The sequence below is a fragment of the Ambystoma mexicanum genome, chromosome 2p (assembly GCF_040938575.1).
Source record: "Ambystoma mexicanum isolate Mex_15411 chromosome 2p, UKY_AmexF1_1, whole genome shotgun sequence".
Lineage (NCBI taxonomy): Eukaryota > Metazoa > Chordata > Amphibia > Caudata > Ambystomatidae > Ambystoma > Ambystoma mexicanum.
This window is the reverse complement of record NC_090923.1, coordinates 749,244,234-749,267,802: the sequence shown is the minus strand read 5'-3', so window position 1 is coordinate 749,267,802 and position 23,569 is coordinate 749,244,234. Positions and strand designations below refer to the sequence as shown.

Below are 23,569 nucleotides of genomic sequence, written 5' to 3'. Positions count from 1 at the left end.
GGAGCAATACCAAGGATCTGCACCAGTATCCTTCGGGCTTGGGTGCCGTGTGGCTCTCCAGGACAGTTTCAGCCTGCACAGTGTCGTCTCACTCAATACATGTTTGTAAAACAAAGTCTGAGCAGAGACACAAGACCGCTAATCAATCACATTTCTGTTACTTTGCAGCAAAGACTGCCAATAGTGGCTAAATTGAAGGCACTGCACCTGCTCCCATACCACCCTCCACTTCCATTGATCTTCCCCAGTAGCCCCAGAAGCATCACAAACTGGTGGCAGAGGGTAAAGTTTCAGCAGCTTAACATGCACACTAAGAATATGGGCCAGTACAGTAAGCTTTCTGATCATTGACCAAAGAATATACTTGACAATGCCAGCCCATTAGCAGTGCTAGGAAAGATGCCCACTTCTCAAAGCCAGGAAGATTCTTCAACCAAGCTCTTGGCCCGCCACCTTCCAGCTGACTGCTCGGTGAGACCATTTGGAGGACCGTAGGCGAGCAAATCATTTGTAACAAATGAAGCACTGATTTATAACTAGTGATGTCAAATTTCAGGAGGTTTTGAAGTAACGGGGTCGGGGGGAGGGGAATGAGGGGGGTGGCGATAGAGGGAATTAAAAACAAATCTACAGTATTTTACCCAGCAGAATTTACAGATGTAAAATTAATTTGCCACTTATAACTTGCTTTTGTCATAAAAGTAAACTTGGTATATCTATTCATGGGTGAGGGAGAAGGTGTAATTCAGTGGCTAGCTTGTTTGCATGTGTGTACATATAAGGCACAAAATATGCACTCGCCACTAGCCGTTGGCTAGTGATGATTGACTCTTGGTGAGTAAGAAATGTTGTGCTCGTATGTATCCATAGCCTGGAGGTAGTGAGTCTTTTTATGGCTGACTTTAGCTTGCACCTTGAAATTATTTTTCCCAGTTACTGTAGTGTAGGAAACTAATTGAAAACTCTTGGTATTTTCACTTATTCTGCTGGTTCTAAAATGTGCAAATAGAAACTTGAGACACTCATTCAGCCAGCCTAGCATTCTGTTAGTTTTTGGGAGAGAAAAGGTCTTTCTCAACCCCTTTTTTTGTTTTTATGAGTACAGGTTTATAACCAAAACAATGCAACACTTGCAACCCTTCTAGCACACATTGGGAAAAGTTGGGATACCGGGTTTTAGGGGACCTATTCCCAGAGGGGGAGGTTCCTTACTATGCAAACGTGCAAACCAAGACGGGGGGTGGTATGACAACAGAGATTCTGCAAGTTTACAGACTGAAAGCCATGGCCTCCAAAGGGTGGGAAGGTCGCCCCATAGAACCCCTAGAAAATTAGCTACTTGTGTAAATCTAAAATTCTTCTCATAGTCGCAGGATACTGGCTTCACTGTATAGGATGGATATGGGTAAGGCAGAAGTACAGATATCTAACGTGAGACAGCAGTGGCAGAGGATATGGGGACAGACCTATTCGAAGAGCAATGGGATAGGATGTGCTCCTTGTCCAAATCTGTGTAGTTGAATACTGTATTTAAATTGATCCAATAAAAGATATTTAACAAACTTTAAAAAATCGACCCAGACATGGATGGTAGATCCCCAAGATGCAAGAGTGAAAATCACTTGCACATGTTGTGGAATTATGGCAAACAGTGTGGCCTTTGGGGTCATGTGTTGGATACTCTGCAGTGGTGAACTGCACTTTGACTCAATCGCCCATGAGTGCGCTATTTGGGTCATGAAGGGACGTCCGGAGAGGAGGCTCAGAACCTTCCTAAACATGGAATGCCTCATCGACAAGCAGTGTACATTGAAGAAATGGATGGACATCCGTCTCCCGCTGGGAAAAGACTGGCTGGCAGCACTGCCATGGGCTGAGAATTGTGAAGACTTTTATAAAGTTACATTGTCAAGCACGTCTAAGCCGAGATGTATGGTGTGATTGTTGAGGAGATTTATAATTGTTATGCTTCATCCCCTCTCCTAGTGAGACCCCCCAGCACTTTTGCTGTACTTCTGGACCTTTTTCTTTCAATCTTGAATGAGTGGAGCCTTTTCCACTCCTCCTCTTGTGGGCTCTGTCTTTTGGAACTATATTCTTTGTATTCTACGTGTACTATGAAGTCTATCTGCTCCATAGCTCTTAAAGGCATCTGTGTTTTTACAACTGCAGCACACAGTTCCTTATGGACAGTGTTTCTGGGGACCCTTTAGGGTTTTCCTTTTTAATATTCCTTTTCTGTATCCTCCAGTAACTAGAGTGATACTTGGTATCTCCCCCTAAACTCTATAGTCTGAGAGATTGGCACACACCACCTTCAGTGGATTGCCAAAGGGATACCTAGTATCCCCCTTCTCTCTGCTCCTGTGACTTTTTAGACACACAATCACTTAGTTATTGCTGGTGGCAGTGGACGTGTTCTACCAACTATTGTGCATTTTTTATACCGCAGATTATGTCCATAGCCGCGGTAGTGCACAATGGGGGCACCCAAATACCAACTTGGTGCCCCCCTTCTTTTATTTGCCATTACTAGCGTGGTTGTTCTTTGTTTAGCGCTTCTGCCGATCTGGGAGGGGGAGGTCAGTATATCCAGCTTGAGCTGCTTCGAAAAGATTTTTCGTCCGAGGGCGCTGTGCATTGATTGTCGACTTGATGTCCCTCGAGGGGCTCCATCTCGAGGATGTCACCTAAAGTGTATATAGCACTCGTAGCGCCAGTTGGCTTCAGTTCTGTTTTTCTGAGTAAGTTTTCGCTTTGTGAACTACTGCACGCTTCAGATATTTCTTCAAGTATTATCAAAAAATGTCTTTGTCTTTGGCTCCGACCACCCCGACAACCAGGTTTTAAAAAATTCCTAGACTGCGACTCCAAGGTGTCGCTGATGGACCCACATCGAGTATGCTTGTGCTGTCTCCGTGTGGAACATAAGACCTCGGCCTGTCCGAAGTGTCCATCGATGACTGGAAAACTCTGAAGGAGCATAAAGGCAAATTGGTGGTTGGTAGAATCCCCAAAGAATCCCCTTCGACTATCTCGTCGAAAAAATGTCTTCTAACGAAACAAGAGACTACTCGCCTCTATCTAAGAAGATTAAAAGGTCAAGGTCACAGAGTGGCTCCCACCACTCCTCGTCATTGTCGAGGAAATCAAAGAAAAGGCATCCCAAATCACCTACTTTGTCAGCCTCGTCCGATTAATTCCCAGAGATTACTCAGGCTGAATGGGAATCATTTAGGCAGGAAATACATTTGAGAGCCAGAAGCCTTCGAAAGCAAGTAGGCCATGCTCCTACCGCGCCTTCTGGAGCCGGTAAGGAAAGGGCTTGAGCCAAATGCTGCACACCCTCTAGCCTGGGATGAAGGCCAGATTCCCATCGAGAGCGGTAGAGGCCTCGACACGATGGAAAGTCGGAGGAATCCTTCGAGCCATCGAAGTACGTCATGGACAAAGTTCAAGGACCAGCCGAAGTAATCGCCAACGGTGCCGTTGACGTCTAAGACGTCTCGATCGAAGACATCGACTCCATTGGCATCTGGCTCAAAACCTTCGAAGCCATCGACACCTTTGCCAGTAATTGAGAAAACCTTCACTACTTCGGCTAGGAAGGATTTCTTTAAGTCACTCACTTCCATTTATGAGTACAATGAACCATCTGATGATAATGATGCACTCTTTGGATTGCAGTGTGGCACTCCAAATGTCCCTGATGGCTTCATATCAGAAGAATCCAGTTTACAGGACCTGCATGAACATTTACAGACGTCTAGTGGAGTGAACACTTCACTAAAGTTGGATTTTGTTAAGCCAGAATCAGATGAGCATGCAGATGCCTCTTGCAGGCAATTAAAGATAGTTGATTATCTGGGATGGAGCAGGCCTGCCCTCCCATTCGAACAGGATGACCTCAGAGACATCCTGGACAAAGGTTCTCAAAGGGATCATATTCTACCCTTTCATGCCTCTCTACAAAAGAGAGGAAGTGCTAATTGGGAAGCACCGGAATCCAGTCCGGCAGTCGATAAAAACTTGACAAAAAAATGTTGTCCGTCAAGCAGCTACTTGTGAAAACATCCTACCCCAGAAAGTCTAGTGGTGCAAGCAGCACCCATTACCTCCAAGCAGGATACCTATCCGACCATCCCACCAGATCGGGATGATAACGTATAGACGCTTGGTCAAGGAAAGTGTTTTCTGCTGGGAGCATGGCTGTCAAATCCACCAACTCTATATGTGCCCTTGCGGAATTCACTTACACTATATGGTACTGTATATTCATGGCAGCTGAACATATTCCAGAAGGGGAGGAATGAGACTGTTTGTTTATTGGCCCATTGTAAAAGACGGCAAAGGGGCCTTGTGTGAGTCTCTTCAGTCTGGTTATGATTCTGCTGACAGCAACAGCAGAGCCATGGTGGCAAGCACCGTGGTACGCAGGTTTGCGTGGTTAAGGAAGCCTGGATTTGCACCAGAGGTGCAGTCTAGACTCCTAAATATGCCTTTTGTCAGATCTCTTCTTTTTGGCAGCAAGGCTGACTAAAGCCTTGAAGCTGCAGACCTCCTTGGCAGCAGCCAAGTCTCTAGGTGCCGCTTTTAGGCAGCCTCAGCCCTTTCACTCAAGTGGAACGTCTTGGAGGGGTAGATCCTTTTGCTACTGCTCCTCAGTTGGAAGAATGAGAGGAATGACTAGTCAAAGAGGCCAAAGAAGATTCCCTCGTGGTGGACAAGGGAGAGGTGCAAAGCCCGCCCAAGCAGCAGAATCTTTACCATCAGCTACTGCTTCAGCCACCTGAAAACTTCTCTTGACTCACGACACCCCAGTGGGAGGCAGACTGTCTCAGCATCTGAAAGAATCTCAGGGTATTACTTCAGATGCTTGGGCATTACAAACCGTAGCCAAGGTTACTGCCTCCCCTTCATTCGGAGACCTCGGAATCATCCACTGGGGAGCCATGTGTTAAAGGTTCCAGATCAGTTCCATGTGCAGGAAATGTTCACCCTCCTAGAGAAAGGTACTATAGAACCAGTATCTGTAACCGAGAGAAACAAAGGATGCTATTCTCCATAGTTCCTGATCCCCGAGAAGGACAGAGGACTGAGACCCATCTTGGACTTGAGATACTTGAAAAAGTTCCTCAGGAAGGACAAGTTCAAGATGGTCAAACTTTCTTAGATCCTTGAGCCTCTCCTTCTCCGGGATAGGATGGTGTCATTGGACCTTCAGGATGCTTATTTTCATGTGCCTATCCATCTCAAGCATAGAAAATGCACGAGGTTCGCTGTTGGCGGTTCTCATTATCAGTTTCGAGTTCTGCCTTTCGGGCTGACCTCAGCCCCAAGGGTTTTCACCAAACTGATGGCAGTGGTGGCAGCGAGTCTCATGAGGGGCGGATTCCCATCTACCCCCTACCTGGACGATTGGCTGATCAGGGCATGTTCTCCCGAACAAACCCTGGATCATCCATGCGTGACCTGCCACTCTGTCCACAGACTGGGCTTCTCCCGTAATTACAAGAAGTCCCACATGATACCATTTCAAAAGATCCAATTCATCTGGGTGGTACTGGATACATCCCTGGGAAAGACCTCACCACCCGAAGTGAGGGCTCAATACATTCTGCAGATGGTCAACAAATGTGAGGTCCCAGCGTTTCCCGGCCTGACTTTTTGAGGTTGCTCAGCCTCATGGCATCCTGCATTTTCCTGGTGCCAGAGGCTTGTCTAAGAATGAGATCCTTTCAATGATCTCAATTCTCGGGCAACATGTCAGACCTACTTCATGTTCCAAACAGGGTCACACAGGATCTCCTGTGGTGGGCCTGCGAGGACAATATTTTGAAGGGAGAACCTTTTTGGCAACCATGGCCGGAGAGAAAGGTAGTAACGGACACCTCACTGACTGGGTGGGGAGCCCATGCCAACAATTTGACTATCAGCAGTCATTGGTCTCCATCAAAGTCCAAACTACACATCATTCTTTTGGAGCTGAAAACAATAACTTACGCTGAAGGCTTTTCTGCCCTCTGTACGTGTAGGGTCACTACCACTGTGCAGAGAGACAATACAGCTCTGGTTCTGGGCAATTCAAGAAAGAATCTCCCTATAAGCAGTTATCCTAGCCAGAGAGGAGAACACGGTGGCAGTGGGGGACGCTCTGAGTAGGCAGAGCATAGTCTCCCATGAGTGGGAACTAGCTCAGGAAGTCCTTCAAGAGATCTTCGCCCTTTGGGCAACCCCTCGAGTGGATCTGTTTGCTACCAGTGTCAACCGGAAGTGCACACTGTACTATTCCAGGGAATTTCCCAAAGGAGGAGCTCTAGGAGACTCTGAGGACCTCAGGAGATGGCTCATTTCAAAGTTTGTCTTGGGACTGGTTGTTTCCACCAGCCAAAAGGAAGGAGTCGTCATCTTCGGAGCTCCTCTGTCGCACAGTAAATGGGGTCAGGACAGCAGTGGCCATTTCACGGTGTTGCACAGGGTCTGCAGGCGTCTCTGGTCATGTTCGGTTACTTCAGCTTCCAGTGGTCGACTTGCTTTTCACTCCAGAAGCCTCACCTTTTATACAGTTCCAGCACACACTCCTCTGCAATCTCTCTCTCCAACTTTGTAGACCCAGTGCACACTATCTTGAGTGCTGGAGGGGTTACTTAGTATCCCCTTTGTCTACTTTCTCATTTGTTACCCTTTCTACAATTAATGGCTGGTGGCAGTGGTTTACTTTTTCCTACCAGTGTGTGTTTTTAGCGCGAACTGGGTTCGCAGCTGCAGTATGGCACCCATGGGTGCCCATTTTGTCAAAATGGCCCCAGTTTTCTTTTTTCACCATTTCTTTTTGTAAAGGTCCTTCTTGAGATTTACTCTGCACGCCAAACCAGTTTTGGTCCCTTTGTTCGTTTTGTCTTTGGCAGGGCTGAAGCCTGCCTCTGGCTCCAGCGTGTCGGGCAGGGCAAGAAGCGAGGAAGGTTCCCAAAACTCCCTGTGCTTAGTCTTAGGTTACAGGAATGCACCCAAAGGTGGTTGGCCGGTTGGCTGTCTTTGGAGGACAGCCACCTTGCTGTGTGAGTGACAGCAAGGCTGCAAATGAATGGGAGAGACTTTCATAAAAGCGAGGTCTTTTGCAAGGAAGGCAGTCGGCCACTGAATTAAGGAATCTGAAGAAGAACTTGAGAGACGCTTGCTGCAACTCCTGGACTGTTGGTTTGCCTGGTGAGGCCCTGCTGCAGTGCTGAAGCTCCGAATTCGCCTCGACTGGAAAAGCCCTGCAAAGGATGACTTCTCCCCTTGGGTTGGTGGGACCAATCGACCCCAAGACGAACTCGACTGGAAACGCTCTCTCTGCTGGTTGTACTTACATTGCTGCTGCAGGAACCGAGTGCCAGGGACAGGAACACCAGAATAGAGTGCATAATTTTTAGGCCAGACCCGAGCTCCAGGACGATCCTCCGGACTGCCTCGAAGCAGGGCTGGCCGAGCCTGAGCCACCTCAAGAGTGCTGGACCCCAGAAGCAAGGAAAGCTCACAAAGTGTCCAAGAACCACAATGGTGCTATTCGCGAGAAGTCGAAACCGCAACGTCCCACTGATCTGAATTTTACCCATTGCTGCCACCGACCTGCGAGTCATAGTGCAGGAGTCCCCAGACATCCTCCCTCTTGTCCCCACGACTGAGGCCCAGGAACAACAGGATCTGCCATACTACAACAGGGACAGAAGCCAGCTGGAACCAATTTCTTCAGACCTAAGGTACTGTGAACTAAGGGTACTTACCTTTTGTTGTTTAGCTTGCTTACTCTGTTGAGGCTTGCATTTGCTGTCTTTTACAGAGTTGCTTGCTACTTTGCCTGTCACAAGCCTCCCAGCTTGTGGCCCAACAGTGTTTTCTTTTTCTACAAAACTCTCTATAACATTGTGCAAGACTTTTTACTTCTTCGAGAAGTAGCTCAGCTCCCCTAGACTTTGCTCAATTGACTTTGGCTGTCCTGGCTCCCTGAAGACTCTTCTAACCTCTGACTTTGTGTTTTGATCTGTCCCTCCAAAAGTCATACGTTCTTTACTTGTATAGCTGGGAAAGGGTTAATCTACATAGCATTGAGGGATTTAAGAGTGCTCATCGGTTTCAGAAACTTGTTAACCATGGTTTCCTTACCTAACTCTTTCCTTTTTGACACCAAACTCAGTATTGCTCGAAATGTACCAGTGATATATCAATGTCCACAGTTTCGTAGTAATTGAAGTCACCTCAGGGTGTAGGAAGAGCCTGTGTGCCATCCCAAAAGGTCATCTACAGATTTATTGAAACAGAGTGTGTATTTTGAAGTATAAAGTGTTACATATTTGGTGCCTTCTTTAGAAGGCTTATTTATTTTAAAACTGACTTAAATTAATAAATAATTGTTTAATCAAGAAACCTTGAGTGTAAGTGTTATTTGGATACTTGTCACTGTGAAACTCTATTGCAACTCTACAGCTCCCATTGGCCCCTCATGGAGATAAGCCTGGCTGCTTAATCACTCTACCAACTTGTGAAGTATGGACTTATACCAAAGTTTGGGTTAACTATTGCCAAGAGGACACAGCTGGTGCAGTCTCCAGCAGGGTACTGCATACAATCTTGCCTAACACTAGTTGAAGAAACCGTATCTAGAGCATTGAACTAAGCTCGTGCTACACTAACCATTATCCTCCCTTTAAGAGACTTTAATATGTGTCTGCAGAGTACATGTATTACTGTATAAACCGCGTGAGTGCACAATAATTTGTCTCGGGAGGATAGCTCAGTGGCAACATGCTCGCCTTGAAAGCAAGACGACACGGAGCACCACAGAGTTCGATCCCCGGGTCCGCGCTTAGAAACCTCTGGGTTTTAAGCATGTTATAAATAACCTATCCTATATCATATCATAGCCGATAATACGATGACCTTGTCTTTTCCTTTTCTAATATTGCTACACATGTAACCGCGAACAAACGCAAGTGAAAGTGCCATTTTAAGTGTATTATCAAGTGTTCAAAGTAAGCGTCTGTAGTATTTAAAGTGATTCTGATGTAAATATATACTTTTTATATAAATATGTGCAAGTGCTTCTTTTGTTGTGCCTGTCTAGCTAAGATTCAGTGTACTCTACAGCTCCCATGTTCCTCTTAAGATAAGCCTGACTGCTCTGCCACTATACCAAGTCCCTGAGCTAGTACAGACTGATACTAAGAGTTGGGGGAATATACAAAACACTGAGATAGCTCACTTAAGTCTTACTGCCATAGGACTTTAGGACAACTCCCATAACGGCGATTACCATGTGTATTTAGCCCAAATGCAGTTGCCATAAGTGCACTCCCAGTTGTCATGGCTGTATTGTCTTAAGTCTTAAAATGCCAGTCTACTGAATCTACGTCCCAGTTCAATGACATTTACATGCTGTAGGAGCTCAAGCATGATATGTATCGTTGACCACTTTATGGTCCAATTTGATTAACTTATCCATGCATTTGTCTCTCTGCCAAGCGTAAATAAAGTATTAAAAAACAAAAGGAATCAGTGGCACATGTTAAGGCTAGTCTTTGTCCTGAAAACGACCTGAACTCAAGGGCGTCTGTGGAAAAACATCCATGTGCAGGTAATGACCTTCAAAGTCACTTTTAAAGTGTTTCAGGTAAGTGTGAGAGGTCTCCATAGGAATCAGTAGGACAAAGTTTGGCAGGTGTGGTTATGGGGTAAAGGCTGGTACGTCCCTAATCTCCACATGGCAGCAACCTACCATCGGGTAATGCCAGGTGAGACCATCAAGAAGAATTCAGTCCATAGTTTGTGAATGAAGAGCCTCGGGCGAAAAGGCAGCATAATAGGATTCAGGCCATTGCAAGTTAAATGCAAAACGTGGTTGAAGGAGAGGGCTGCATAAACCTTTGACCATGGACTACAGGGACCCATGAAGGCGAGTATCCGAAATAGCCCACCAACGCAGAGGCAGTTGCGCACTGTGGCAGTTCCCCCATAGATGGCTCAGGAACGGTGTAAAAACCCAATCAGTAGAAGATCTACTTGGGTGACGAGGATCAGAATACCCAGATACCTGAACCCCCATCAACAACAAGATGAAAATCTGCCTTCGCTGGAGCAGGACCCAGCATCCTGGAGTAAAAACCTGCAAGGTTCGCTCGCGAAAAGGCCGAGAAACATAACAAGGCAGAGTTTGATGGCTTGAGGGACAGGCAATACACAGAAAATTTTTTTATGATCGAAACACTGTGAATTTGACCTAGGACAGTCCAGTCGAAGAGCAGAGATTGGGTAGTGGTGTCCTGCAACCCTTCTGTACAATGGCAGATTCCTATCTCAATGTGCACAATCATGCTGTTATTTGAGGAAGACAGCAGTAAAATGGCACAGGAATGGTCCCAGCAAAGCCAAAATTAAATTACAGCTTCAACCAGCCTACTTACTAGAAACCATTGCAAGGTGCCCTAATCACTCCGATGCCCAAAAGGGGTGCATTTAAAGCACCCCAATCTTAGGAGCCGTATTGACTACTATAAAACCATACACTCAATGGTTGCTTTGCTAGGGGGACTTCAGTAGAAGACCACAAGAAGTGGTCTGGTCTTAAAAGCAAGAAGAAAAAATGAAATTTGGGCTCTTCAGTCAAATTGTGCCCTAACACCCAGCCTCTGATTAGTACTTCATACAGATTCATGGCATTGTGGGATAAAGTTGCTCTCGCCGCTCTTTGCTCTGTGCCTACATTGCAACCTCTGTCATCCTACCAGTGGCAGGTATGTCGGGTCAATAACCTTTGTTCCTTACTTCGCCATGTGATATACTTTGGTTTGCCCATAAGTAGTCTCTGTTTTGAGTGGCTTGCATCAGAAGGCCCTGAACCACAACATTCTGCTAATCTAGATTGTTTGCTAGTAGCCCCTCTTATGGGTAGAGAGCCCCAGGAACTCCCTCAATGAGGGAGCCCAAGTTCTAAAACACGTTTTAAAAATGTCCATTAGCTGAAATCTGTTTCCTCTACACAACGACAGGTCAACTTCTCTTCGAGACCCCAATTGTCAGTGCTCCTGTTGGATCTGTCAACACTGTGATTGGTTGTACCGGTCATCACTCTTCAGTCCACTAGCAACAGACCCTCTCCTGCTACAGCCACTGGGCACCACACTGCAGCCCATGCAGCCTAACCTGTGAAAGCACAGATCCATTGTCATTCACCCAGGTCACGGAAGTATGGTAAATGGACACTTGTCATCCATTACACAGCTCCCTCTCCTTGTGGCTCGTCATGCCATGGAGACTGACCGGCTACAGAGACTAGAAGGTGTTATCTCTTGCCTTCATATCTTTAACTTTTTCTTGCTCGTATCCTGCTCTCTGTTCCATTCTCTTGCTTGCTGTATATCTTCACTAACTCCCAGTTCTTTTAAGTGAGATGCTAAATCGAGGGGGAACCCTCATTAAGGGGCGTGGCCCAAGTGTGTGTGTGTGTGTGTATTTGGGCCACTCCTCTATCGAGAGATCCGCCCCCCCCTCGCTTGGGTTTGAGGGGGCTGGCACTATTCCCTTTAGTCTTTTTTCCTGCTGATAGATTTTATCCATCAGCTGTGATTTCTGGATATCGAGGCTTGAGCCTCATCTTCTCAGGTTGAGTATGTAGTCGTGGGTTAGGATTCTTCTTGGTCTGTGTAGACTTGTCACAGTTGGGCTGGTTTCACAGGGTCTTCGCTGTGAGGGGATTCCCTTTGGTGCACCCAGGCCCTTGATTTAAACAAACCAGGGGGTGGGCGCAATAAAGGTGTGACACCAGCTCCCCCTCAGACGCAGCATGAAGCCCTTTCATTCAAGGAATTGCGTGGTTAAAAACCATAGGCTCTTTGAATGAAAGGTCTGTCTGCTGCGTGATTAGTCTGTACTCAGAAACAGGAGGCAGGCTGGAGGGCCCGGCTCTCCTATTGAGTACAGAGTCATCATGCAGCCTGTGTAGCCGAAGCCATGGCTGCACGATTACACCGGCTGTCTGCAGGCCTTTTTTTATTTTTCTATTCTGAAGTGCTGACACCTGCAGGCAGCCTGTGTAATCATACATCGCTTCGACTAAACAGGCTGCCTGAGGTGTTGGCGTGTCTGGGGCTAGTTGGCGGTGGGGCCCAACTAGCTCCGACCAGTGGTAGAAGTGTATCCAAAGAAAAGTAGTGGAGCTGTGACCCCAGCAGGCGACGGAGTATGCTGGAAGGGCGAAACGTGCAACACGTTTTTCAAGGGTTGCAGCCATGCTAGTTGACATCCATTTGAGTTAAAACCGATCTAATTCTAACTGAAACTGCTATTGGGTGTTACAGTGGAGGTGTGGAAAAAGTACTAGAACTGTAAAAGTATTGGAACGCCTCTCCCAGCCTTTCCCGCTCACTTCAACCACTGGCCCGACCCACTTAAAGCCCTCCTAACTCCTCGGGTTTCTGGTTATTACCTCTCTCCTTGCCGATGTGGATTTCGTCCCATATGACATTTTTGCTATTAATCTTTTGACTGTAGCTTTCTATTATTCCTCAAGAGCCTTCTTTACTACCATACCTCAATAGTCTAATGGATATAGCTAAAAGCACAAAATGATTAATTTACATGTACTGCACATGAATCGCATGCCCCCACATTGTTGTGCTTGCTGAGCTTACAGTTCCCTCACCATGCTAGAAATCTATAAGAAACTGTTGTACCAATAAAGGAAACCGGGTTAATTTAATCTGCACCAGCAAGGGAGGGGCTTCTGTTGAGAGAGATGGCCCCCTCAAACCTTTCTTAATATTCCTGCAACTGGAAGTTAAGGGCTAGAAATCGACCCACCTACTGTTATATGGCTCCTGAACAGTCTTAATGGCTGTTGTGATGGGTTCTTGAGTGAGGAGGTGGTCCTTTTGCGCATAGTTTGAAAATCAGATGCCTTAAAATTACATGAGTGGCAGTGCCCTGATCTTGGTGCTTCCTTGCTGGCCTGCTCCTTAAACATGTTCTTACTGCCTTAAGTCAGGTTAGGTTTGCCCATGTCCAATTCAAAAGCTGATAACCTACAATACAGTACTATTGACTTTGCCAGTGCTTGTGTGGATAATGCTACAACATTTTGCTTTTTTACCAAGTTGCAAAATAGGAATGTGTATTGGGCATCATCAAGGACAAGCGGATAAATAACATGAGCCTGAGAGATTCAAAACAGAGCAGACTAGGTGTCTGTGATCTGGCATGGCTTTTCTGGAGATTCCTCCAGTTTGGGACCTTAACCCAAATGGCAAGTGATCTATGCCTTTGTGGGACCATCACAGGTTGATACGTAATCTAAGAATGGCGTTTTCTTTTTTCAGGGTCGAATCTCATTCTACATGACCAACTACGGGGAAGAGGGCACCCATGTTGGCAGTGCTGCAGCTCTGAGTGACGCAGACCTGGTCTTTGGACAGTACAGGGAAGCAGGTAACTGAAACTAGGCTTGGACCATAGACATGGTTGATCACTTCAGTGGTACAGTTGTAGCGTGCATGTTTGTTACCTCATCTGCAGCCCATGGTCTACTTTGGATCTCCAGTTGAAGTGAGACTGTTACATCTCCATAATCTTCGAATCACATTTCCGCACATTTCCTCATTTGATTGTCAGAACTGGTCCTTATTAACTAGTCGAAAATGTAAATTGTAATTGTTTATACAGCGCTTTTACACAGGTGGATTGCTTCAAAGCGCTTCAAGGCAGGAACAAGGGAATATAGCAATCATTCTTAGGCCTTGAAGGTTCCGAATGATGTAAAAGAAAAAATAGCATACTAGGCCTGATGGCATTTCTCCTAGTACAAGCACATGAAGTGTTAGTTGCGACCAAGCTAGGCGGAGGGGGACAAAGAAATGGGGGGTGGGGGAGGCGGGTGGACAGGACAGACTAAGTAGCCCTAGTACTTTAGGTTATGCATGCGTACTGACTTGGAGGGGGTGGCCGGGGGGGGGGGAGGGGTTAGAGGGGACAAATAAATCCAGTCCAGCAGGGCCCTGGGTTAAGTGCAGAAGTGGTTGCCCCTCATGAGCGTAAGCTGAAAGTGCAGTAATGCTGAACATAGTGCAGCGGCCCGGAGACAAGTGCAAAAGTACTGGCCTAGAGAGAACCAGGTCTTTAGAAGTTGTGACCCTCTGGGGAAAGTGGGAAGTTGGAATACCTCTGAGGAGGTGCAGTTGGTAGTGGGACTTTTTGGAGAGGTTTGAGATGTGAGCAGAAGAGAGTGGAGTCGAAGATGACCCCTAGATTATTTGGCTCATTGGTAGGTGAGGGCGCAGGGCCAAGGGAGGCTGGCCAATGTGAGTGGGAAATCTGGAGCAGGGGTCCCAATGAGGACGATCTGTCTTACTTGCATTCAGGCAGAGATTTTTACCAGCGCGCCAAGACTGAATTGCGGATAGACAGTTGAGGATGAGCCTGAAAGAGCGGAGTGTCATCCGCATAACACTGAAAGTTAGAGGTAGAGTTTCTGTGGGCCAAGGGGGCCATGTAGATATTGAAGAACCAGGGGGATAGGTTATATCCCTAGGGGACACCACAAGTAGAGAGAGTGATAGAGGAGAGAGGACCCAAGGCCCTCCTGGCAGGGCCAGTCAAAGAGAAAGGAGGCGAGCCACACCAGGGCCTGATCTGTGATGCCAAGGGTATCACAGAGATGGGTGATAAGGATGTTGTGGTTTATTTTATCAAAAGCAGAATAGAGGTCGAGAAGAATGAGGACAGAAGGAGAGTTAAGAGTCAAGATTTGAGAGCAGGTCTTCACTGGTGTTCAGAAGAGCAGTTTCCGTGCCTCTGGATGCTCTAAAGCCAGACTGATGGACATGGAGACAACCAACTGATTCAGTGTGGAGGTTAAGTTGAGTGATAGCAAGCTTCTCCAGGAGTTTTCCCGGGAAAGGGGTGATGGAGATAGGCTGATAGTTTGCTGGAATAGACTGGTTAGTGGAGGGTTTTTTGAGCAGGGAGTGCCCAAGATTGCTTGAGAGGAAATCTCCAGGTGTGAAAGAGAGGTTGCAGAGGTCGGCCAAAGCTGGATGAGTGTCAATATTGCCCTTGGTGATTTTGGGGGGGGTATGGGTCCACCTGTTTAGACAAGTCCGGTCTATGAAAGCCTCTTTCAGAGACCTCATCAGGTGTGACAGGGGAGAGTGAGGAGAGAAGCGGGGGAGTGGTGGGGGCAGCCAAGGGGGGGCCCCAACAAGAGATATTGGTGCAGGTCTGGGGGGGGCAGAAGAGAGGGTGGACAGGGTGTTTTGGTGGTGAAATGTGTGGCCAGGGCCCAGCAAAGGGCCTGGGTGGGTGCAGTAGAGGATGCGACTGCAGTAGGGTTGGCCAGTTCCTTGCAGATTTTCAAAAATGTGGCCGTGTTAGATGCCGCAGAGATGCAGGCTTGAATGTAGACTTTTTTTGGAACGGATGCAGAGTCTACATTGCCTTTGAAGAAGGCGGCAGGCCAGTTTGTCAGAGGGTGCACCTGAAGATCCCCGTTTCCATTCCGCTGCTCTGCACTTACATTTAAGGGCAGCCAGATCGGAGTTGTACCAAGAGTTGCACTTTTTGGCAGGCTTCAGTCGGACCCTCGTGACGGGGCAAGCATGTCAAGGGTGTTGGAGAAGGAACGGTGAAAGTTAGAGAGGGCTGTATCAGTGTTTAAGTCGGATGCAGAAGTAGGAGGAGGAGAGTAGTTGGAGGCAATGGTGGAAAATAATGGCCCCTGGAAGATGCTATGTTGCCTACATTTTGTTCTAGTCCTGCAATTAAATGCACGAATTAAAACCTCTCTCCTCTGCTACTATTAAAACAATACATTTTTAACACGTACATTCGCTTAATTTGTACTTATTTATATAAAGAAAACATTTTAAATTGTTGTTTTTGATGAACTTTTATTGGTTCATCCCTAAAGTTTCCCAAGTTTTAAAAGCAAACCACATGACCATTTTATATTGTACAATATGGTCATAAAAAAAAGCTTATATACATATTGAAAATATCTCTTAACATTTTTGCAGACAGGCTAAGCACCTTTTGCACAGCTTAAAAAAAAGAAAAAGCTCTGAAACGCACATGCAAATGCCTGCCATTTTTAAGAGTTGTTTAAATTCAGCAATTGAAAATTGCCACAAATCTTTTTATTTATAGACAACCGGTCCACAGTCCATGAAGTCGCAACTAAAGGTCTGTTGGGTCGTCCAAAGGGTGGGCTACTTATATTAGTTTTGAGCCCGTGGACAATAGAAAAATTATCCCCATCATCTCCAAATATTCTAATAGCCAAGATCATGAAAGCAGATACTAGCATCATTATTATTAATGTCTATGATCCACCCAAAATGTCAATTTTTTTAAAAAAACATCAAAGGGATTGATGCCGCACTAAAAAAAATACTCCTACAACTTCCCAATTTGGCTCCTTGGCGACTTTAATGGCAAAATAGGTGAGATCGCCCCAGTAGAGCAATTGGTGGATGGCCTTCAGAAATCCAACTCCATCAAACATGTTTCTAACACTCGAGGCAAAAAGTGGCACAGACGCTTACAATCTCATAACATAACACGTTTGAATGGTAGCACCGTGAGCGACCCACATATGGCTCGCACGCGTGTAGAGGGCTCATCTGCAGTCACCATTGACTACATTTTTTTCAAACACCGTCGGCATGCCACTAATTAGGGTTATGGGAGTTGTGTGTCGTGAGGAGAGCGATCACCTGCCCCTATGTCTCCTTACTGATGCAAAGCACAAAAAGCATATATTGCCATCTCATGACAAAAATGGTCAGATACTGTTCAATGAAGGACAGAATCGTATCCTAAAGAAACGTCATAATATTGAACAAGCAAAAACAATGGCCCGGGAACTGCTACCTTCCTTAATTCAATTGTACTCCTTTGGGCCTAACTTAGGTGTTCAATTAATCGAGCACTTTTCGTCTACTAAGACCAATATTCAAAGCTCCACCATAGAGCAACGCTCATACAAATCTGTTTTGGAGAGAGTCAATATTTTGCAACCAATACGCAAAGATAATGACAGTTATCCAATCTGAAAAGAGGAAATTACGCCGAAATATTAAAGTTAGTCCACTCCAAAATAGGGGTGACCACGGTGTTATCGATAACAGAACAAATCCGTGACTTAAAAAAAGGCCATAAACGTTGGCTAAGATCCCATTAAAAAAGATATTGAGTTAAAACTTTGACAAAAGATTGCCAGACTATCCCACCTAGGTAATGGCAACGCGATATGGCATCTGTTAGCTAAAAACAAAAAGAGACTTGACAATAAATTGCATCAATGAAGAGTCATGGGTGGACCATATAGCCTCCACTCTTGGCAGCATTGAAACTGTCGCTACGGCCCCACTGATCCCTGATTCATCATGGGAATGTAAAGCCTCAATTTTAAAAATCGCCATTATCGAAAATCTAAAATCATCTTGCGTTGTTGGCCCTGATGGTATATCCAATCTGGTTATAAAAAGTGATCCACCGTTATGGGGTGCTGCCTTGCACATATTATATTGTCATATTGGCATATATGGAATTCTTCCACCTTCCTGGAAAGCTAGTAACATTCTGACTGTGCACAAAAAGGGAGCTTGGGATGTTCCATCTAATTTCAGAATGCTCGCTATGTTAGGCTCAACATCTAAAGTCTTTACTAAAGTTTTGCATCATGAACTAAATGCTTGGATTAACACACAGATTCTTCCTCCCAATCAGATTGGTTTAAGATCCAAATCTAGCACCCTACATAATCTTCTCGTTCTAAACTCTGTGATTGAACACTCTTGGACGCGGCGGAACCTATATGTCTATTGTGCTTTCATCGATTTTTCCGCCACGTTGGACACTGCATGTAGAAATCAGCTATGGTGCGAAGTGGTGGACTGGGGGATCCCAAGTGGTTTGCTGTGTATGCCGATGTTACTTCATGCAGACGCATCAGTTGGTGTCCGTCTTAACGCATTGGGTAAATTATCTATATCTATGCCCACCAAATGTGGTGTTAAACAAGGATGCATGATAGCCGCGACACTTTTTAACCTATATCTGGCCGATATGATTGCTTCCTTTAACATCTACGCTGCCAACTCTATCAAAATTAGGAATGTGGCTTTGGGGTGGCTTGCATATGCCGATGACCTTTTACTTCTTAATTATACCCCAACTGGATTACAACTTATGTTAAATGCATTAGCCATCTATGCATCCAATAATGGCCTTACAATTAACAATTCCAAAAGTAAAATCATGGTCTTCACACAGAAGTTGAGGCCAAAACGTCCACATTGGTCCTTATCCGACGCCCCACTGGAGCAACTATCCTCTTACAAATACCTAGGGGTAATTATCGACGATGAGCTTAAATGGGACCGCCATTGGGCCGAGGCAAAATTGAAATGCGAGACATCGGGGAACACCTTAAGTGCTTTCATTGGTCGTAATAATGGTTACAGTGCATCGGCCTTACTATCTATGTACAACTCAAATAATAGCAATGCTGTCTTACGCAGTAGTCATTTGGGGCCATAAATTTAAAAAAGCTCATTAGATTTGAAGCCAAACTACTGAGGTGACTATTTCGACTTCCTAAATGCATAAGTATCGAATATTTGTACCTTGAGTTTAACTTAAAGGGCATTTGGAATGTACATTTATCTCAATGTGTAATGTTCTACCAACGTTTGATCACTGTGTCAACTGATACGATAATTGTCCCTTGCATGCAGGCCTTCTTAAGTCTGGATGTTACCACACCGTTGGGTACAATCGGTACTTTGCAGCGTACTCATAGTCTGTGGCTTTATGAAGGAAGCAATCCGTATGTCCCAGGTGACCTCAAATATTGGCTCAAGAGAAAATTAACTGAGACTGCGTTTCTTCAAAATATGCTATATCTAGAAACCCTGACATCTGCCACTGAATATTGCCAATACAGATGGGCTTGTAAATCCATTGCAAAATATATATTGGCATATCAGAGTCCAAACATATTTCGGGTTTACCTTCTTCTTAAATTTAACGTATCAGTTGCGCTCTCGCCAAAAGTTGGATGAACAATACCACATATAATTACAAATATTGCAAACTATGCAGCAAACTTCTGGAAGAAACATTGTTCCATCTAATCACTGAATGCGCAAGTCTGAACAGTCTCTGTATTAAATATTTTAAGTCGCATAATAATGCTGTTAAGGTGCTAGATATTCCTTGCCTATGGTTGGAATTTTTACAGGGTGATGATTTTAATTTACTTTACTGTTAGATTTTATATGCATATCGTAGAGATTTTTAAATGTCTTCCATAACAGCATCTATGTTTAATGAAAAAAAACACTCTAAACAGCTCGTAAATGATATGTTTTAACTTGTCTAGCTTACATATTGAATGGATTTTAAACTGTTCTATGAAATGTTATACAAAGCTTTTGCTATATCTATATTCAATAAACTCATTATTTATTTGCACTACTGTACAGTCAAAAGAATTAAAAATGGGAACTGTTATTTTTACAGCAAAATACATTTACTGAAATTCATAGTTTTGAAAGTACAGTAATGTACATTAGACATTCTGTGAATTTCTGAATTGTTTGTTGTTTTTTTTATTTAACCATGAAATAGTTACTGACGGTCAAGAGGCATGGTTACTTGAATAGAAGTCAAGAACAGCTGAAATGAGCAAGGGAATCGAATTGAGGTCTGGCCTAGCTGCTGATGGTGATCAGGGCTTCAGGGAAAGGGGATATGATGCTGGAAGGCTATTGTTGAAACTGGAAGGAGACACCCAAAGGTTAAGGAACAGGAAGGCTATTATTGGCAGCACATTGCGATTGCTACACGGAGACGGCGGACGCAGCCATGCCGTACTCGAGCCTTTTTTCATTCAGGGTTTGATCCAGACACTGGAACCTGGCAACCAGATACGAACATGGATGTCTCCCACGTTTATGCAGTGACTACTCCTGCAAGACACTAACTGCACCATGCACCCCCATCGACCACTGGAAGTACAGGAGTTTCCACACAGCTTCCGGGTACAGGGAGACCTTCATAATTAAGGCCCCAGAAGAAGATTGAGAATAAATACCAATCGAAACGTCAGTGTCCCCCGTGGTCCCCCATTGCAAGACCACCTTCGAGGAACACACAGAACTATCTTTATTCTTTAAACAGACATCGGACCAGTCTCCCTCGGTCTTGGACCAGCCGTGGCTGGCCAGGACCAGTCTCTCTCGGTCTTGGACCAGCCGTGGCTGGCCACCATTATTAAAACTATTTCTACATAGAAATGACAACAACCCATCCAGGCTACTATATGCAAAAGAATTGAATTGCAAAATATAATACTGGACAGCATTGTAACTAAAAGGTTATGTTTCAACATGAAGTAATATAACATATACCTCTATTCCATGCTTTTGCTAAACATAAGGTGTTTCTGCATATTAGTTACAGACTTGTGATAAATTGCCTCAGAAAACTGTTTAAACCCTTCTTATTGCTATAACACAGTTCCTTACCAAGTTTTTGATTGAAATTATGTGACGTTAAAACTCTGATGCTTGACTGTGCTTTCCATGCTTTACTCTTTTTCTATATCTTTTATTCTAATTGAATATTTGTTTTTACAAAACGTTACAAGAAAAAGCCACTTAAGAAATAAAATAAGGCTACCTTCTAAAAACCAGATATTGTTAATGGTTGTTTTCTCATCCCATGCTCGGGATCTCTGTACCTCTGCATGGGGCTTTTAGGAAGGTTGAACCATTTGCTGCCTTAAATTGTGCGCAGCACACAGAACTCGGGGAGGACAGGCCCACCCAATGTGTACATGCGAGGAAAAATCAGGCGGCATAGGATGAAAAAGTGCTGCAATCAGGAAGTGTACTTTTGGACTTGGGAGGTGACGGAGACTGTGCAGGAGAAGGGTGCCATGGAGGGAGGGGGGACTGTATTCCTCCTACTTGTTACTGATTTTCTGTGTTTTTGAATAGGTTAGGATTGACCGTGAAACTGGGGCTAGGATGCTTCAGAAATTGTTAATTAATTTTAAAAACATAATTTTCAATCAAAGGTTATTTCTAATCCATCTCTATGCAGTAATTTATTTCTGGTCAAATACGTTGTCAGAGGCTAATCTAGAAAAACATGAAAATTAATGTTCAGGCAAAATAAATACATTGCTTTGAATCTAAGGGGCCTCTGCTAATCGATCCAAGGGTGGTGATTGGATTATGGATATGACGGCATCCTAGTCAATGGTGAGAGCAAGCATGTGCACAGTTTACCAAAGGCCATCTTAATTTGTGTCAAATTTCAATCCTCATGGCTGTGGATTGTCTCAAGCTTCAGGCAAACTATTTTCTTCCTTTGTCAAACTGATCACCACCCTGGTTTTCTCTCCTAAACCAAGAAAGCATTTGGTCCTTATATATGTTTCTATTGCATCATTGCAGCAGGCGCATCACGTTAAATCATAATTCCTTTAGTCTGTCCTTTTCTTTTACAGGTGTCCTGATGTACCGTGGCTACCCCCTGGACCTCTTCATGGCACAGTGCTATGGCAATTGTTTGGACCCTGGCAAGGGTCGCCAGATGCCAGTGCATTATGGCAGTAAGGATCTGAACTTTCTCACCATTTCCTCTCCTTTGGCAACGCAGATCCCACAAGGTAAGCAGTGTATGTCTCGCATAGAGCGGTGGTGCTTGTTAGGGATGCTATAAAACTGCAACTGACACCAAGGAAACTATGATTGGTGTTAATGCAGTGTTTGCACATTCCTCAGGTGAGGGCTATACGCCTAACATTTCAGGGGGGCTAACCCTTCAAATGGTGGGAGAGGCACTAAGTTCACGGGTGGTGGGGAGGGGGAAACTTATTTGTGTGGGGGCATCTAACTTCTTTACGTGTTTTAATGAGACTATTCTAGTGCAGCTTCAATGTTACAAGCAGTTAGCTCTCTCCTTTAAGTCTCCTAATCCCTCTCTACCCTTCCAATCACTCCCCTGGCATGCAAGTACTAGACCCACATCGCGATTTCAATTGCCTAAAAAATGTGGCTTTTGAATGCAAGTACTAGCAGTGAAATGCTTTACGTTGGTAATTGCTGGGAACTTATTAACAGCAAAAACCCAGGTGCCGTTTAACATCTGTGTCCTGTTCTTTCCGGCAACTGCTCTAAAGGCCAGCCAGGTCAAGGCAACATAGCCCAAAATGTCAATCGGGGCGGGGAGGGGAGTGCTGATGCCCAGTCAACTCAATGGTGTTGCGCCCCTACTTGTGTTTAATGCCTTGATTACTCCTAGCCCTATGCTTCCTCGTCCCAGTACTTGTGTATGAGGCAGAGTACACAAGTACTGCCTCATACATAAGTACTGGGATGAGGTAGAGGTACAAGGAGGTAATGCCTGACTTAGCTACCTGTAATCTTCATTACTCCTAGTCCCACTCTTCCTCATACCAGTACTTACCCATGAGGCAAGGAGCCTCATACGTAACTCTGGGACAAGAAAGAGGGATGTCGAGGTAATTCTTGGCCAAGGAGCTGATTTTGGAGGTTGGGGTAGGGGATTGGAGGGAGAGGGGATGTGTGGGGGGCGGGGTTGTGCTATAAATCATAATGGTTGTCCATGTCCAGGCTAAGCAGGCATGATATGTGGTATTAGTGGCTAGAGAGGAATTTTGGTGCAGCCAGTCTAGTCATACCTCAGTTTGGTATGACTTTCTTTTAACTGGGAATTTCTGAAAAAGTGTAATTACCTGGCTAGATTGGCATTTTGGTGCTGCCAGTCTAGCCATTTCTTACTGCAGCATTGTATATTTTTCTGGGCATCTGTGATAAAATGATATGATAAAAGTAATTGATAACGTGCCTGTATACAAGTGTTGCTATGCGTGACAAGGGAGGGAAGATAGAGGGAGGACAAGACAAACCATGTCACTAGGCCTTGTGTCATTGTGAGAACGAGAGGTGCAATAGGAAAGGGAGGGGGGGGGAAGTGCACGAGAGAGGAGAGGAGAGGAGAGGGGAGGGGAGGGGATGGGAAAACATGGCTGCAATGCTCTGAGTAAGCACAGCCAGGGCAGCGCGGCTTTGGGTAGTGCAAGGCGAACAAGGGGCTGCAGGGTTACAGTGCAGCCCCTAAGTGCATGGTAGGCACGGAGACGGAGACAGTTCAAGGGTGACCGATCAAGAAAGAGCCGGACTCAGAGACTCTGAAGGTATACAAGCAACCGGTCGGTACAGCAGACAGGTAGGTCAGCAGGGGAGGGAGGGAGGGAGAGAAAGCAGAGGAGAAAAGGTTTTGAGCGGATTCCGAAACTTCAGATGGTCCGGCTCATGTTTGAAAGGGTAGGGAGGCCATTCCAGAAGATGGCACCAGCAGAGAAGAGAGATCTACCCCCACTCTCTACCTGGAGAAGCGTCTAACCCTTTGAAAGTTGGAGGTAGCTGAGCGAAGGGCTCGAGAAGGAAGGTATTTTGGAAGAGATAGATGGATGTAGTGAAGGCCCCAGACCCAGAAAGCCTTG

The 23,569-nt window shown here is 45.2% G+C and overlaps 1 protein-coding gene across 4 annotated transcripts in view; it reads left to right on the top strand.

Annotated features, from left to right (window-relative positions):
- BCKDHA (branched chain keto acid dehydrogenase E1 subunit alpha) overlaps positions 1-23,569 on the top strand; it is a 177,876-nt gene that overhangs the window by 71,353 nt on the left and 82,954 nt on the right. For all 4 annotated transcript variants that reach the window (XM_069644388.1, XM_069644389.1, XM_069644391.1 and 1 more), the window contains 2 exons: positions 13,350-13,458; positions 21,548-21,709. In XM_069644388.1, the coding sequence (XP_069500489.1) occupies positions 13,350-13,458; positions 21,548-21,709 (271 nt within the window). The remainder of the gene's footprint in view (positions 1-13,349; positions 13,459-21,547; positions 21,710-23,569) is intronic.